The sequence below is a fragment of the Xiphophorus maculatus genome, chromosome 1 (assembly GCF_002775205.1).
Source record: "Xiphophorus maculatus strain JP 163 A chromosome 1, X_maculatus-5.0-male, whole genome shotgun sequence".
In the NCBI taxonomy this organism is placed as follows: domain Eukaryota; kingdom Metazoa; phylum Chordata; class Actinopteri; order Cyprinodontiformes; family Poeciliidae; genus Xiphophorus; species Xiphophorus maculatus.
Genome location: NC_036443.1, coordinates 11,146,361 through 11,164,221, shown reverse-complemented (window position 1 = coordinate 11,164,221; position 17,861 = coordinate 11,146,361). Strand labels below are relative to the sequence as shown.

Below are 17,861 nucleotides of genomic sequence, written 5' to 3'. Positions count from 1 at the left end.
GTGGCTTTGTAACTCTTGGTATAGTACCAATCACCAGATTTTTTGCAGTGTCTCTTGATTTATTTGAGTAACCAATGTTGCACATCCACACTTCCATATTTACAGTCTCTCAACTTCAGAGCAATCGTGAGTTTATTTGGGGGTAAACGCCACAGAGGTTTGAGGCCTGCCCTCATTACTGTTCCTTTCATCAATAAATCGCAATCCATCCCTGCTTTTGTGTTATCCGGAATGCCAATCTGTCCTCATCACTTCCTCCGTTAATGCATAATATTAGTCTGATTTCTATGATGGAGTGCCCAAAGGCAAAATAGTTTCTTTTCCTTTTTTCCTCGCTGCTCATCGACCATCACCTCGCCTTCTCCTGAGGCGATGAACTGAGATTGTTCTGCTCATGAGGATTGACTGGCTAATCCAAAGCAATGCACTGTCAGACCAGGCAGAGGCTAGAGGCTGCTTCATCAGTCAGAGCTTAGGCATTACATCTGTCATCTGCCACTGATGAATTTGCTATCAATAGCTTCTAAAAATTAGTTTGTGTGACGCAGGAAGAGGGAGACTCTGCTTTATTATTATTGACTGGCTATCTCATTTAAGATGAACGAGTATTTGAAACACATTTGACTGTTTTACTCTGGCTGATGTGTGCAGGATTAGGTGTGACATTAATAGCATCGTGTAAAAAAAATCGTGTCACCTTTGCCTCTTTTGTGAAATAGTAGCTTTTATGTGAAACTTGCTGAAGGTATATAGATCTTTACTAACGGTGAACGCAGTGAGTCTTGTTTTCATATTTTTGCAGAGTCCAGCTCTCAGTCTGCAAAATGTAACTTATTACCTTGCAGTTGTCAAAAGCCACGGCATCAGAAAAAAAATAAAAATACTTTGCTTTGCAAAACTCTGAAACCTACAGAAAAACTACAACTTGTAGTATTTTATTTTTTTCCTGGATTTCGCAAGTCGAGCTGATTTCATGAGGAGTTAGTGATTCTTCCTTCTTTTGAATGTATAGAAATGTTATAAATAAAAAAATAAATAATAATAAAGCCCAGTCAGATTTACTATAAGTACCATAATATGTTCAGTAAACATGACTTTCAAGTTGGTGAATGAGACCTGAATAAACTCGGCTGTTTTTCCAGTGTAGCGATAGTAACGTTAACCTACCTCACCGGCATTGTGGGGCGACAGGTGGGAAAGAGCTCTGTTACTTTATGCAACATGGAGCCCAAGAAATAAACAATGAGACAAAGGCACCAACTGGTCTGATGCCAATACAGAAATGTATCCGGAGCCTGCACAGGAACATGTATACTCTACAAAGGTCTGACTGCACAAAACAGAGCTCCTTTGGTTGCATGACGTAAGCTTAGACAGCAATGGTTTTAATCGTATCTGCATGAAAATTGATCCGTATGATAACTACAATCACTTCACTTAGTAGGAAAGTGCAACGGTTTGTAGAACTCCATAAACTCCCTGATTCCTAGTCCTTCTTATATCCCCCCCATTCCCAATCATGTCAGGTGTGTTTTAAAATCGATAACTGTTTATTTCAAGTCCACTCAAAGGGGTTCCTGGAGAGGTTAAGCCATTAACCCGTGTGGCACGCATTGTGTCTCTGAATAGATTTCAGACAATGCTTTGGAAAATGGCTATTTCAGCAGGGATGGGACTCGGTCACAGAGTCCAAAACAAATAAGAGGATGTGAGTTGTTGCCTCCCATCATGAAAGCACTTGCTGCCCGCATTCTTGACCCCAGCAGCTCCTACATCCCCCCCGTTCTTATTTCACACATTCCTGAACTGGGTTGTACTTTTTGTGCTGCCTCACTTTGGTACAATGCATGCTCCTTTCGGGCCGAACATTTCCTCGTTCTTCTGGAGAGGAAATGTGTCTGAGGCAACTTCTAGACGTTATGAATTTCACAAACTTCAGCACATATTTGAAACAAATTTTAAGTGCCTCGCTGATGTCTTCAAATCCCTTGGATCTTTCAAGATTTTGTCATGTTTCATCCACAAATTTAGATTTTAACCCACTTCCACTGGCTTTCTTCAAGTTTTGCACTGCTTTTAGCTCCATCCAACTTTTGATCAACTCTAACAGCTTTTCCTGTCTTCCACTTCATAATGCTGCCACTATGACGCAAGTATGGAGGGCTTATGTGAACAGTCTTTTTCATGTAGTTTAGTTTTGATCCCATTTTACCAGAGCTCTGCCTTCCACTTAATTGATACGTTTGTTTATGTGTCTTTTACTAATATTCTTTCAACATTTACTTCCTTTTCTGTGTTTTTTTCTGATTTTCTCACTAGAGCTGCGTGTCTTACGCCAGAGCTGCTATGGCCCTTCTCTGATTATTGCTTTCCTTACCCAGTTTAGCTAGACATCTGTTTTTTTGTAGGTTTGCAGTTGTGCTATTTATATTGGTAGATTAAACAGTACTCCATGAACAGATCGAAGTTATGTGTTTCCTGGTCTTCATAATGCTGTTTGTTCACTAGTATTTACAAAATTAGGAAATCGTGGATCCTTCCTGATCAAATATGAATAAGTTGAAGGGATATACGACTTCCAACAAGGTGCTGCTTTTTATTTCTCTTTTAAATTTCCAACTTTATTTTTGCTCTACAGCAATGGCAGCAGCGGATCCACAAGATTATCAATGTATCAGGAAAGAAAAAAAGTACTTAATTAAAAAAACACACTGGTTATAATGCTCACTCATGGCTATGGAGTCTGCAGCCAGGCTGAACAAATACCTCCAGTTGCAGGAGCTACTGGCTGTTAATAGGTCTATGGATGTGTGTGTGTGTGTGTGTCCCTCTACAAGTTGGCTGCATACGAATTCAGCGGAAACAATAAGGGCGTTAATTGATTTTGTCACCAGTAGCAAGCAAAAAGAAAAAAAAAATGGAACTCCATCCTGTCTTTCCCTCCCACCCCTCAAAAGACTGAAAAGCAATCTAAAAATGACCCCCCTCTAGACACTTACTGTCGTTCTCCATCAATTTTCCACCTCCACAGCTGTTGCAGCCAAGTCCAATTTCAGCTGCCTCATGGCCAGTGAAATCTCTGACAGATTGCTGGACCTTTTTTTGCGACTTTCGTTTCCGAGTCCCGCTGCTTTTTCTTGCATGTGGGAGAGGAGGAATGTCAGGATGGAGGAAATGGCGTAAGACGGGAGTTTGTGGGGTACGGGGTGACATTAAGACAGAGACGGATAGAGAACGTACCTCATCATGACACACTGTAGGAACATGAGGAAAGGCATCCAAAATAAGTTTGGGGTATTCCTAGGAAACCTTTGGTCATCAAAAAAAAAAAAAAATTAAATTAAAATTTTGCGTGGAAAAAGACAGAGCTGATCTTTTCTCATTATGTATCAAATTTTTATCGCACCATTACTTCTCTTCATGAAGAAAGAAGGATGAGTTTTGTGTCCCTGGAGAAGTGCTGATCTTTTTTTGAGCAATATTCCTACAATATCCCTTCATCCCAAAACTGTCACATAACAGACGCGGGATTATTTAGAGGGACAGTTTTAGCCATTTTGCTTAAATCACGCAAATAGGAAGCGACACTGATCAGATTCATAATTCACCGCTCCCAATTGCATGTCAGCTGATTTATGGCTGCTATTATGCAAATGCACACACTTAGAGCGGCCGTTTAGATGTGTAGCCGAGGAAGGTTTTATTTACGATTTCAGTGAATCTTATTAACCGGAGTCGGTTTAGTGGATTGGAGAAGAATGGAACTGGGAGAGAAATCACGAAATGTGCATAATTCAAGGATCATTTTATAAATATTCGTCAAACGATTCCGTCTAATCCCTCTCACTCCTCATCATAATAAATGTGAAGGAGTACAGAAATAAATTGTAAGGAGAATGGACAAGTTTTAGTATTTAAAAAAAATACTACCATTTTGTTTGTGTGCATAGATGCAAATTAAAACACAATTTATTCTTGTTCATGTTATTTAATCAACACTGATATTTAAAAAGACAAATCTGCAACTCTAATGTATTCATCTGGAAAAACATAAAGGTATTTCATTGTGTATAAACATGATTTTATTCTTATGTCTTCAAGTTCATTCCTGTCTATAGGAAAAGCTTTACTTTACAGTCTAAAAAAGTTTTTGAAATCTGGTAGTGGACCTAAAACCAGGAAAAGAAACCCAACATGATTAGTCTAAAACCAAAAGGTCACAATGTTTGTTTCTAAAAACAGTATCGTTTATATTGCCACAGAACCCTCAGCTAGTACCTGTCTGATATTATACTCAGAGCTCCAGTGAAAGGTTTCAGTTTAAGGTGTTGATGTCGATCTTCCTGCATTTCTTGTCATGTCCTCTCAGAACAGAAAGAGGTGACTGTTTAAAGAGGGATGGGGAGTGACGTCTTACTGAGCAAGTAGGCAACAGATGGTGTTGAAGGTTCATCTATAAAAGCAGCGTTTGACCTCCACCAAGGTCTTTATCTTGAGATTTGATGTTGGCGACAGGCTCACACCATCTGAAACTAAAAGACAACCTCGTTTTGCCAGGCTTACTTTGTTTGTGCTCACAGAAACATCTGTTCATGCATAGGGAGAAAAAACAGGTTGTGCAGGTAAAATGAAAGGTTTTTTGAGATGTGTGGCATGTGCATAATATGACCAAATGTTTCTGTGTTTTAATACCATTTCATCTTACTTTTTATATGAGTCGTTGCTAGGATTGTTTTTAAAAAAAATGTTTTCTTTTTTTTAGGTCATTGTACTTCTATTTGTCATCACAACTTTATAATTGAATAAATTAAATGAACTTCTGAAGAAGCGAACAAGTGATTCCTCATCACACACTAACTGTTTTCTATTGTTGCTCATTCAGACAGGTGATCTTGCACAGCAGGGCTCAGATGTTGACAGTCTTGTCTGTAATAAACTGTAAGAATTTGGCAAGCTTTTGCTGCAGCAGTGGACTGCATACTTGTGCTACTCAGAATCCTGACAACATTGAGTCACTGCATGCCTGATTATAATCAGGAAAGGCACTGAATGAGGATATAAAAGCCTCAGGGCAACACATTCACTTCTTTTGAGTGCTGTCTGATTAATGTCGAATCATATCTAGTAATAATCATGACCCTAAACTGTCCGGAGGGGCCGGCACAACAGACTGGGACCACAGAATCACAAGCTGGTACATCAGAAGTTTCTTCTTTGAAGAGACATCTGGGATTTTATCTGGAAAATTCACTTGGAACCATTCAAACCTAAATTGTTCTGATCAAGTAATAGGAAGACGTGCCTCTCAATCAAAGTCACAAATGAATTTCACCTGATGATACAAACAAAGTGATAACACATAGAACCAGTTAAATGAATTTACAATGAATACTCCATTTATATGACGGAGTTGGAGTGCTCAGCAGATGAGAATAATTTTAAACACAAACACTCAAACAAGTGTATCTCTGTTTTACATTCAGCTAATTTATGTTTTTAAATGAGGAAAAAAATGCAGTCATTAAAAATATTGGAATCAGAAGCTTCTCTGTCAGTTGTGATGTTGTTAGTTTTTTTATGAATAGACTAAATATCTTTAAACTTCTCATAAGTATTTGTTATTAGGAGTGGTAGTCAAAATGTGCACAAGTGCAGCATCCAAGTTACTCTCTCAAAGATCAATTTTCTTCATATTTTCTATTTATTAATACTATCCCCCATAAAGTTATTTCTTGTTTTTGGAGCCTCTTCCATTTTCTGTTGCTTTGACAAAAGCCTTAGGCCAAATAAGATGGGTGAATTTATTACATTAAGATGAGTGCTGAGCCAAAATGTCCTTTGAAATGGGCCATATGGAAAAAACAAAATCTCTCTCAATGTTTCCTGTAGATTGGTTCATTTTGCTACAGCTGGCTGGTAGAGAACTCTTTTCAGGTATAAAATTTATTATGTGCCACTCTTGTTTTATTTACAGGTGTTATGGACAGGTACTGAAAAAAATCATGTAATCATAAAATGCATTTTGATAAAAAAAAAATAATAATAAAAACCCCCTAGTAGAAATGCTGTCTGTCTATCTGCTACACATTCTGAGTATTTGTTAACAGAATAGGAAGCAAAACGAAGATTTTGGTCATTCTTACTTGTACAAAACAGGAAAAGTTTAGTCTGATTTAAAATACTGTGTCTATTTGGTTTATGTGAACATCTGGTCTCAATTAGATTCATTTTGTACATTGAAATTGATTCAAACAAAAAGTTTGGATCAGTTGCAGTGTTTTTGTATTCTTTTCCATAAATTATATTTTCCAAGCATTTAGAGATATGTGAATTTCATGTTTGAAAGTTGTTCATTTTGTGGTCATTATCTGGTACTTTTTCCCACAATACAGTTTTTCTCAATTGCTTTAGTGCATTCATGAGGACAGAACTACAATTTACAACACTTGTCATCAAAAATGTTTCAATAAATTACTAAACAACGTCCCTCACATGTACCCTGTTATATTAATAACATGACAGAACAATTTGACTGTCTTTTCCGTACTCATTCTGAGGCACAGACATGTTCACTGACACAAATTTAAACTTTTGAGAGATGAACTAAGGATTTTGAGAAATCAAGTAATCCATGGTGTTTTGTTGTTTGTATGAATTGCTTTGGAAAATGTACCTATTGTCTTGCAAATGTCAAAACCGACTGTTTTGACATTTGCAAGACCTACTGTTTGGTGATTTGAGAAATGCACTGGAGCGACCGAGACAAACTGCAAGCTCTTTTTCAGTGTCCCCATTTATCACCTTTGGTATTGTTGCCTTTGAACAATAAATCAAATGAAAATGTAAAAAGTAGGCTAATGAATAAAAAAAATTGGGTATGTGACTATTTTTAGATTTTAAACCAACTGAGCTTTACCCCACCACCAATTATTTCCAAATGGGACAACCGTTCTGGTGTCCAGTAAGGGCTATGCTAATGGAGTTGCTAATCATGCTCATTAATTATACCTCTTTCTAATGACATTTCACTAACAAGTGTCTTTTTGTTAAATTTGTATCATTCAACTGGCAGCACATCTCCTCAGTCGCATGAACTTAGTCAAATTAACAGACCTAAAAACCCAGAGAGGTAGGTTCTTATTATTCACACAGTAAATTTATCAGACAGATTTTATTTTCAAAGGAGGAATTATGGCAGCATGCCCCATAAGGTGCTAGATGGTCTAAGCGGTTTCATGTACCGCATATCCTCAGTTAGGGTTTGTTCTTAAAAGTTTGTCATGACATCAGATATGAATATTAGCTGCAGACGTCGGTTACTTTTACTCAGTTACATTTACTTGAGTAACTGTTTGGGAAATGAATACTTTTAGGAGTGTTTGGAAGAGATTGACTGCCTTTAGATTGGGTTGAACTGGAATCTAGGAAGTCGTTTCTTAATTTGACCATGGTTTCATTGAAAAGACATATCAGAATAAAATGTTATTGTTTACTATGTCAGTAAAATACCTTAAAGTTGGGATATTGTATCAAAATAATTCTCTGTAAGGTTGACAGCTCTAGTTCTGAGCAACTGTTGTTCTTTGTAAGAGCAATAAGAGCTGGAATAAACTTTTGTCTTTACCAACTTAGTGAGGAACTTTGATATTTCTTGCTTGATGGTCCTCTGATTGTGCCAAAACACAAAATTTGCTGTTTTTTCTTAGAAGTGTGATATAGTTTATAATATTAGTCATGTTTCAAAAATAATGCATCTTAGTATTAAATAGCCTGCATACACCATGACTCTTGTCCAACTCATTTTTTCGTTTACCACAGATTGGGCTTGTTGTATTTCAGCTACTTCTACGTAGCTGTGCTGTGTTCACCATAAACCGCAATTACGTGGGTCTGTGTTTTGTCTTTGCCGTTACTCAAAATTTGGTCACAAATTAACATTAAGATAATCAAGTTTTAGTAATAGTAGTTCACATCATGACCAATCCAAAAATATATTAATGTATAGATCTGTTCCCCACTCTTTCAAGAGGAACAAGTAAAAAAGTGGAAGAAGATGAAAGAAAACAAAAGGAGCGAGGAGTTATAGTACTTAACAAATTAAAAAATAAATTCATACTCTGACTCCCAGCACATTTTCAAAAAATATTTTCAATGGAGATTTTCTCCAACTTTTCTTTCCATCCATACTGTGTTTATACAGAAATACTGGAGTTGGAATGCAGGAATTTACAGCGAGGTGGAATTTATGCAAAGCACTCGATAGCTTTGCAGGACGGAGCTGAATGGTTTTCCCTCACTCCCATCTTACCCCTTCGCCCTCAGGATGCATGAAATCGAACAGAATGAGTCCATCGTCTTTTTTTTTTTTTCTCTAAATCACTCTCTGTATGCCCTCATCTATGCAAGCACATTTGTTGAGCAAAAAGAGATCAATTTTTTAGATAAAGGCTGATGTGCGGGAGAAAACTTTGCCACTACTCATTCATGGCTGTGTGAGAAACATGAGATGTCATAGAAAAGAGCACTTCAACATTTTTTGGTGACTCATGTCTGTGAAGGGTAGAACCAGCTTCTTACACTTAATGTTTTTTACTTTATTGTTTGTCTGTGGTGTTAAGCACTTTGAAGCTTTTAGGGAATATCAAATGAATGCTGTTGTTTACAATTCCTGTCACAGAGTAGTTTCACCAGGCAGCTTCAAAAATAACAAAATAAAGTCATTACAATCATTAGTTATTCTGTGAGTGTGAGTTATTCCATGATTACTATTATTGATAATAGGGGATTTAGTGTAGCACGTACCTCAATCAAAATAAAACTTGCGACTTCCTGATCTCCAAGTCATTTGCGTTTCAGTAAGAACAGTTCTGAAAGCGTTTGAGTGAACCTGAATAAGACTGGATTAATGAGAACCCCCTCTCTGTCTGCTTGATTTTTTACTTTGGCTTAAAAAAAAAAGGAGGTCAGCAGGTTTTCATTCAACTCTCTGAAAGCTCTCCTCTTCTCCCTTTATATTCTAGTTCTGCTGCGCGAAGAGGTGGCCCAGCTCCAGGAGGAGGTGCACCTGCTGCGGCAGATGAAGGACATGTTGAGCAAGGACCTGGAGGAGACCCAGGGAGGCTGCTCGGCTGACGTCCTGTCCGCCACGGAGCTCCGAGTGCAGCTGGCCCAGAAGGAGGAGGAGCTGGATCGGGCCAAGGAGGCTTTACAAGGTAAGAGGTCCAGACAGGAAACGATAAACTGCGTGTTGAAGCAGCAACTGTTTTCTTAAAACAAAAACACGAACAATAAAGTCTCAAAACCCGTAAGCACGCCTTTCAAAATGATCAAAATTACCACTATTTGTATCTTCTCAATGTTGCTTCTTTTTTTTTGCATTACAGTCACAAACTTTAATGTTATTTTATTGGGATTGTATGTGATAAACTTACACAAACTAGCACAGATGGATGGATAATGAAAGTGTGGCAAAAAAATTAACATCAACACATCTACCAAATCATAATATTTGGTGGTGGCAGTATCATGATTTGGAGATGTCTTTTCTTGGTCGGAAAGAATCCTCTTAGACTGCAAAATCCTTAGAACTTTATGTCAATGCAGAAAATGACCACATACAGAGAGCCAATAATACAATAAAATGTTTTGGATCTTGGCATGTTCATGTATTGGAATGGCCCAGTCAAAGTACAGACCGAAACGCAGGACGATTTTAAAACGTTGCATTATTTTCTTTCCACCACTCTACAGTAAGTTGGTTTGTCCACATAAAACCTAGTGAAATAAATTGAAGTTTGTGATTTTAACATGTCAAAATGTGAAAATAAAAATTTAAAGGGCTTACATTTATTTGAAAACCATCATTTGATTATTAGTTAGGAAGATTTTTGGAATTCTTTGAAAATAACTTTAACGTTTAAGGTATCAATTTAAAAAAGGCTGACCAAGCTACATGTTTTGCCATATCAGATATCTAATCCATTACTTATCTCATAAAATATTCAGACCTTTATGTATCTACCTGTTTCATTTAAAGTAGCAGCAGTTTTCACTTTAATCGTTTAGCTGTCCTGCTTTGATTTACCGCCTGCCACTCCCACTCTTGCTGTTTCACTTCTGCCGCTTTATTTCCCAGCACCGTGATATTGACCGCAGTGTCTGCAACAAACATGCTTCATGGAGCCCATTAACTGCATTATGAACCATTAGCATGCGATCTGCTGGACAGATAATTTTGTGGCGTACCAGTTCTTTTACTTTTTACTTATTCATTCACTTTCCTCCTCTTCCTCCTTTTCAGCTCTACATGAACATCCAATCAGAGTTTCATGTGCATTTACCTTCTGCCTAAATATCAGACAAATCTTTGGGCTTTGAATTGTTTATGTGAACCACTGGTCTTTCAGAGTGGACTGATTAAACAATGTACGATGCCTTTGACATTCAAAAGCATGAGTTTGATGCACGAGCGTGAGTGCACTTAGAATTTTCTCTTTTCCAGAATGGACATACAGGCTCGTGTGTTTACTCCAACTAATATCTACATAAATGTGCCTTATCAAGTTTTTTGTAGCCCATAAAATGTTACAGGCATAATTTTGACTAGACCAATTTCCATTATTCCTATTAGAAATTATAGGTATTACTAAAATTAGTAGGTTACCTGGCGTTGGTGCAGTGTTCCTTTGTTTGACAGCTTGATTGTGACCAAATTCGTCTGACCGTAAAACTTTTCTTTATTTTGTCCATGTGGTTAAAATGAGTGAAATTAACAAATAATAACTATATGAGAGTTTGTGTAGACCTCTGAGCTGAACTGCTGGCTGCTGTAAACACGGCACCACACACTTACTGATGGATTCTGGGTTTAAGATTAGTGATTGTAAGCCTGCAGCACAAAATGACAATCAGTTTAATTATTAACTATGACTGTGAGGTCACACATGGCCTCAAATACTGAATAATCAAAGTCACAATTCAGCTTCTGAAAACCACTCCACGGTTCATGTTTTTTCTCTGTTGGCGTCGGCCATGACAGGCTGGTTCTGTCACAGTTTTAGGGAATTTTTCCAAGTGGGAATATACTCACAAAACTGAATAAAAAAGAAATAAATAAAAAGAAAAAAAGAAAAGAAATAAGTTTCTGCCAGGCACTGCTCGGTGGATTGCACGGCTTCAAGCAGAGATGTCATCAGAACGACAATGAATCATTCTTTTCAAAGAAAATATCACCCATGAAATGAGGCGGAGAGCAACGCTATCGTTTTGGATCACGCAGAAAAACACGACCTGCTGTCAGGAGATATTGTTGCAGCGACATTTTCGCTCGACTCCAGCAAGACTGGAGGATTTGAACTATAAACAAAAAGGGCTGGATGGGGAGCAGGACAGAACATGCATTAGATAAATATGTATCGTTCCCACTGTGATGGTTAAATATCTCAGCAGACTCCTGGCAGCCCTCGTACCCTCATTTGCGTGACTCAGACCTTTAATGAAGGCCAAAGCCTACCAGCCCCTGCAGGCTGTGACAGTAATCAACCACTAATAAAAGCTTGATAAAAGGGGACTTTGGTTGACTTACAAGGTCAAGGAACGTTAAGCTTAGTGGATCAGTTCTGCAATTAAAAGAGGGATGAGAGAGAACAAAAGGAAATTGGTTGTTGAGATGTTAAAGGTTGGTTATATGAGGGTTAAACTGAAAGGGCGTGAGCTTAAAAGAGAAAATGCCCATGTCAATAAGGTTTTCTTGTGTACTTGTTTGACATAAAAGTGATTTTATTGGAGGCATAGACAATAAGCCAATGTTTAATGCTGAGCATTGACCAGAATGTGACTCATGCACACACAGTTGCATTTAGGAGGCACTGACACAGCAAATTCTGCAGCAAATCAACACTTATGACACTCAACAACACATATACAGTATATGCCGAGTCTATTTGGTCCTTATCAGAATTGGTGTTAATTTAAATCTTTTCAGAGTTTTAAATAGTGTTGATCTAACTCTGCAGAATTTGTTGTGAAGGAAGATACGTCTATTTATGTTCCCGTTTTTCTCCTGAACTGGCGAGGAACAGGAGGAGCCGCATCGCAGCTCATGTTTCAGTCTTCCTAAATCTTCATTAATTGAGAGTTTTTATTGTTGCACACTTTAAAGACACTGCTTTTAAGGCAGCTATAAAACAGCAGCAGATTTTGCCCATTGATTTTTTTTTTTTTTTTTTTTTTTTTGGCTCATAAGCTGAAAATTTAGGCAAAGTTCTGATTTCTTTCTGTCTTTCTTGGTTCTCCTTTTTGCACTTGAGCTTTCCCATGATTTGCCACAAACTTCAGTATATTTCCTGGTGATTTTTAAAAAAATATATATATAAGAAACTAGAATCATTTAACTATCAAGATAGCTGTTCTCTGTGCAATGAAGCCCACCAAACACCACCAGTGTGGGTTATTTTGCTGATAAGAGTAGGAATTTATATACATTTATATATTTATTTATTTAAAAATATACCCCAAAAGGCATACAGCTTAAGCTGCAGCTGAAGGTGATTCTAGAAAAGATTAATTCAGGGGCCTGAATATGAATGCACACCAGAATTTCTAGCTTTTGCTTGTAAAAAAAAAAAAATAAATAAACAAACATGTCCCTTTTCCATTTAATTTTTATTTGATACTTGTATTGGTCTAGCTTATTAAATCCTTATACGATACGACGTGTTTTGTGCATTTTACAATGCAAAAATATCCAGGGTTTAATAATCCTACAGGAAAACATTGGTGTACTTTTAACTTTAAGTTTTCTTTTGGATAGGAGCGACTTCATGAGACAGGATGTAGGCAGTGAAAGCTATGAAATAATCTTCACGGTATTCCTCTTCTCACGAATATTACATCTGAAGGTTGTCACAGTTATGAAAAGCTATAGAGAAAGCACAAAAGCAATAGTGAATAAATCCACAAGTGAGCCCCAAAGACAAACAAAAGTAATGACTCTCGCATTACTCAGACTTGCATTAAGTACACTGTGAATTGCGTAGCGTGAACGATGATGGAACAGCGTGTGGCACAGCAGCTTAACTCTTACTCTGTTTTCTTCTACGTTTCTGTCAAATTGCTGCATTAAGTGACAGGGATTGTAAAATGGCACTTCCTGAATGTCAAAAGAAATTATCCACTTTTATTTGAATCCAGTGCACTTTAAAAACCAAAGAGGCAATTTGTTGAAGCAGCTTCAAGCCTTTACTGTAACAAATGTCTTTTGTTTCGCTGTTTGGCAGTAGAAAAAGCCTCAGGCTTAAATCACAAAGGTGAGTTTGAAAATCAGACTGACAGATGCTAGGAGTGGTATTGTTGGACATGAAGATTTATTGCAACTTAATGTCCCATTTCCATTGAACTGATTACTAATATAGACTGCACAGTGGAGTAGTTGCTAGCGGTGTTGCACTGGATCAAAATCTTTGTGTTTGAATTCAGATCAGGATTTTTCTGCATTGAGTGTGCTTTTTTTTGCAATTGCATGTGTGGGTTCTCAATCTGCTACCCCATCTTCCTCCCATAGTCCACAAATATGGATGTTAAGTTAATTGGCCTCTCTCTAAATTCTCTTGACTTTTGCTTGTTGGTGCTGAGTGTATCTGTGTTTCATCCAGTAATGTATCCATTATGATCTCTGTTTCTTGGGAGGATACCTATTTACCTTGGAAAAGGTTCTCAGCAGCTTTATTCCTAACTCAGTCCAGATGGCTTGCAGCTCAATTACACACATTTCTGGTCCCCTATAAATACAAAAACTAGAATACAAGGAAGAACAGTAGTTTTTCTATATTTATTTTTCCACACCATTGCTGCATTTTTTCCGGTTTCTCTCCTCTATCCCTCTGTTTGTCTTCTTTTCTGCCAAAACCTGGATTGTTTGATGTGTTAATGATGCTTGCTATTGCAAACCAGATGTTGACCACTGAGGTGCATTGCCGCAATTCAGAGGACTGGTAACATCTTAAAATTGCAGCCTTTGTTATTTTGCCTGTAAATTGTCAACGCAGACAATCTGTGAACCCTGAAGTGAAAAAAACTTTACAACTCCAATTAAGATTTCCTCATCAAAGAGTCCTTTAATGAAATTTCAAAGTGTAGTTGGCCCTTTCTAGTGCTTTTAATTATCTACTTTCCCCTCAGCTAATTGACACCCCCCGATCATTTGGAGCATGAATGAAAGTAAACAGCTACATATCATCAAAGTGTTGTCTTCTTGCTGTGTTTGGAGCCACTTTACTCCAGAACGTGTCCTTCACTACAAGTCTCATGTCTCACTAGATATTTAATCACCTAAACACAGAGAGTTTCCGCAAATGCGTAAGCCATTTTTATCTGGCTTGTTAAGCCAAAATAATGAAAGTGACTGCATGTTTGTTTACTTTTACTTTGAAATGTAGCATAAAAAATAGAATTCCAGATGGTGAATCAAAACAGAAGCAAAAATTGACAGGATATTTTATGTATGCTTTGAGATGTATCACCTCGTTACAAGCATTTTACTTTTTGTAACTCGTTTTAGGGCGATTCCGGTTGATTCAGGTTTACTGCTCTGAATGTCATGGGAGACAGAAATGTAACGAAACATTTAGAAACATATTAGAATTTCTGAACATTTCTAGAGAGCAACTTGACTGACAATGTTGAAATTTGTTGCAAAACCATACACACATTAATAACATTCAGATAATGTGCCGTTCAAAACTCTGTAGCCGTTTTATAAACTTTGACTTTCAGATACCAGGTTCTGTCTAGTCACTTTATAAGGCATAGTAAATTGCACAGATCCAGACTGTGTAATTTGCATTAAAAATAATTATAAATGCACTTCCAAAAGTACAAATAAAAAGGCCAGGGTTTCATAATGTTTTCCAAAAAGACAAAATGATTACAGAGCTGACATTTCAAGCTGCATTTGTTGCATTAGTGTGTAGCACCATTAGTACAGCTCGCGTAACAAGACAGCGCTTTTCGTGTGTAGCTTTTACGTCTCTTGCTTAACCCTGAGATTTTCAAAAGGATATCGACAGTTACAGTTACAGGGCCTGTCCATGGCAGATAAAGGTCGAAAGGTCAAACAGATGAAACAGAGACTCATCCTAAAAGTCTAACTCTCTTATGACCTAAACCACATCTAAAAAATACAGTTTCCTTTACGGGTTCTTACGTCTCCCTGCTCCTTCTGTCTTAATGTTAAAAACACTACTGACACTGATAATAGCTAACTTTGAACGTCAACACACGTCAGTTAAATCTGGTAGCTTTTATTTTAGGCAATGCCTGGAGCATTCGGGATCAGAAAAGGAAGCATTTGCAGATTGAACTCACCAACAGACAGTTTGTCACAAAAGAAAATGACAGAACTTGACCGTTAGAATAAATTTAATATCAGATTATAGAACTTTGTATTCCAAGTTACTAACTGAATAACGATTCCTAATGTTGCAAGTGTGAAAAGGGATCCTTAGTTACTCTGCCATGGTTGTTTAGCCAGTTATCTGCTCATGAGTGTTTGCATGTTGCATTTAAAAGTGAAAGTAAAGCACGTCTAGCTAAACGTCTGTGGAAGGAACTGAGAGGAACTTCAGATCATTTAAGATCTGAAAGCATCTATGTGGAAGAATAGGTCCAAATCACGCCTGAGTAATTCATGTGATAACTGATTCTCAATGTAGGAGACACGTTAAGTTGTCACAACCAAAGCAGGCTTTTCCACAAAGTATATAATCAATTGTAGTGTGCATGTTTGATATCTATTTACGGTTTTATTTCAATATTTTACCCAGAGCTTAACTTGTTGACCAACTGGAGATGCATTTACATCCGTTCTCCTCTCTTCCCTCTTCACTTCCCTAGTTGCATATAAAACCTGGGTGCTGTCAGGGGAATGTTTGTCACAGTTTTAATTGATTTCAACTTTTCTACTGCTGTTCTATTGCTTTTGAAGATTAACATGTAACTACCTTTACTTGAATGGCATGTTTTTCTTGCCTTTATCATATTCAGGATTTGCTAAGAAAAATAGACCTTCATATTTACACTCGGTGTGTAAAAACAGAGTCATGGATTAAAAATGAACCTTCATAGACACTTTGAGCAATTAAAACACTCAGTAGAATAAAAGAAAAATGTTCAGTTACATTAATTTTTATTAAATTTTAGAGGTGCCAATAAATGTGGCCCGTATGATTTCATTAAAGACATAATGTACTTTGATTAAATATTGTTGTTCTTTTTTTAGTTTAATATGAGAACTATTTAACTGGTCCATCAAGTAAGTAAAGTAAGTAAATACAAGTGGGTGAAGTATTTAACTGAATGGCAGGACATTTTTTTTTTTTGTTAAAATCATGGCTCAAATTTTGTTTCAATTGCAATCTAATAGATAGGGAACACATGCTAATGAACCTCGTCATTGAATCATACCAAAGCAGTGAGTGGGATGTGAAAAGGATATCATGTCGTTCCTGTTGGTACAGACTGTGAACTTGCAAACGGGAGGTGATTTGCTTCCTCATGAAATAAGCATTCATCAAATGGATTTTTTTTTTCTCTCTCAGACTAAATACCATTTAACACCTTTTGGTTCATACAAATATTATGCAACCACGTAATGGATGCTCACTGAAAATGGAAGAATGTGACAATGTATGTGTCATACTTCATTTTATCTTTTGGATTACCATTTATTTGTCTCAGTAAGTCACTGGTGATTTAATTATTCAAATGAAAATGTAGATATTGAACAAATTATGTTATCCAAAGAAAGGTCAGAGAATGACCTGTCAGGGTGTAACCCGCCTCTCGTTCAGTGACAGCAGGAGACTTAAATCCTGCAAGGAAAAGTGAGGTTGGTTGGTTGGTTGGTTGGTTGGTTGGTTGGTTGGTTGGTTGGTTGGTTGGTTGGTTGGTTGGATGGATGGATGGATGGATGGATGGATGGATGGATGGATGGATGGATGGATGGATGGATGGATGGATAAAATATTTTCTGCATATGATAAATGCATATAACATTGGTAGCTTAGTTTTGTAAATAAGACTGTAAAACTGCTCATGCACAACCTTAAATTCTGCATAAGTTTTCTTGAATTCTCCAGTTTAATCATTTTCCTCCTGCAACTAAATCTATAGTTCTCAGAGAACTTCCAAAGGATCCAAATGATCTAATTGTACAAAAGTATCTGCCAGGAAGTGTATATATAATCCACAGGACTACATATACACTATGGTGCCGTACAGGCTGTCACCAATTATTATTGAAGGGGATATGGAACGATGGAGAGAAATTGGAGATTTCTCTAAAATTGAAGAAGAGATGTGACAGAAACTGTTCAGGAAGTGTGCTGAGAAAGCAACTCTGATGAAGTCACCAGGAATTTCATGTGACATGTGGCAATTTCCATAAGGCTGGACTAAGACGTTTGGTTGCCAGACATTATTATTCTTTTTCTGTTTGAAATCTCCCTTAACATCAGTGGAGAATGTTTTACTGCCTTACAACAGCAAAGTTGAAATTTTGGCCACAATTCCAAACAGGACAGTCATATTTGATGAATTAGAATATTTGTTCTTGTTAGTACCTTTTGAAAATAACAATCTTAACGCTGAAGTAGGTAATTCATTGTTAAAACTGTCACTATGCTGTGACAGTGTAATACGACACAGATAATTTATGAATAAAGTCAAACTCTTCTACCTCCTACCTGTGCTCCTCCTGCCAACAGAATATGCCACTCAGTCAGCCAATCAGATTAAGGAGGAGGGTCTTAGCACTGTCAATCATGTGCATGTTGCGTTGCTCAATCGTTGGTCTTAAACACAAG

The 17,861-nt window shown here is 37.2% G+C and overlaps 1 protein-coding gene across 3 annotated transcripts in view; it reads left to right on the top strand.

The window, feature by feature from the left end:
- LOC102217955 (kazrin-like) overlaps nt 1–17,861 on the top strand; it is a 131,362-nt gene that overhangs the window by 101,096 nt on the left and 12,405 nt on the right. For all 3 annotated transcript variants that reach the window (XM_023330940.1, XM_023330930.1, XM_023330934.1), the window contains exon 4: nt 9,021–9,212. In XM_023330940.1, the coding sequence (XP_023186708.1) occupies nt 9,021–9,212 (192 nt within the window). The remainder of the gene's footprint in view (nt 1–9,020; nt 9,213–17,861) is intronic.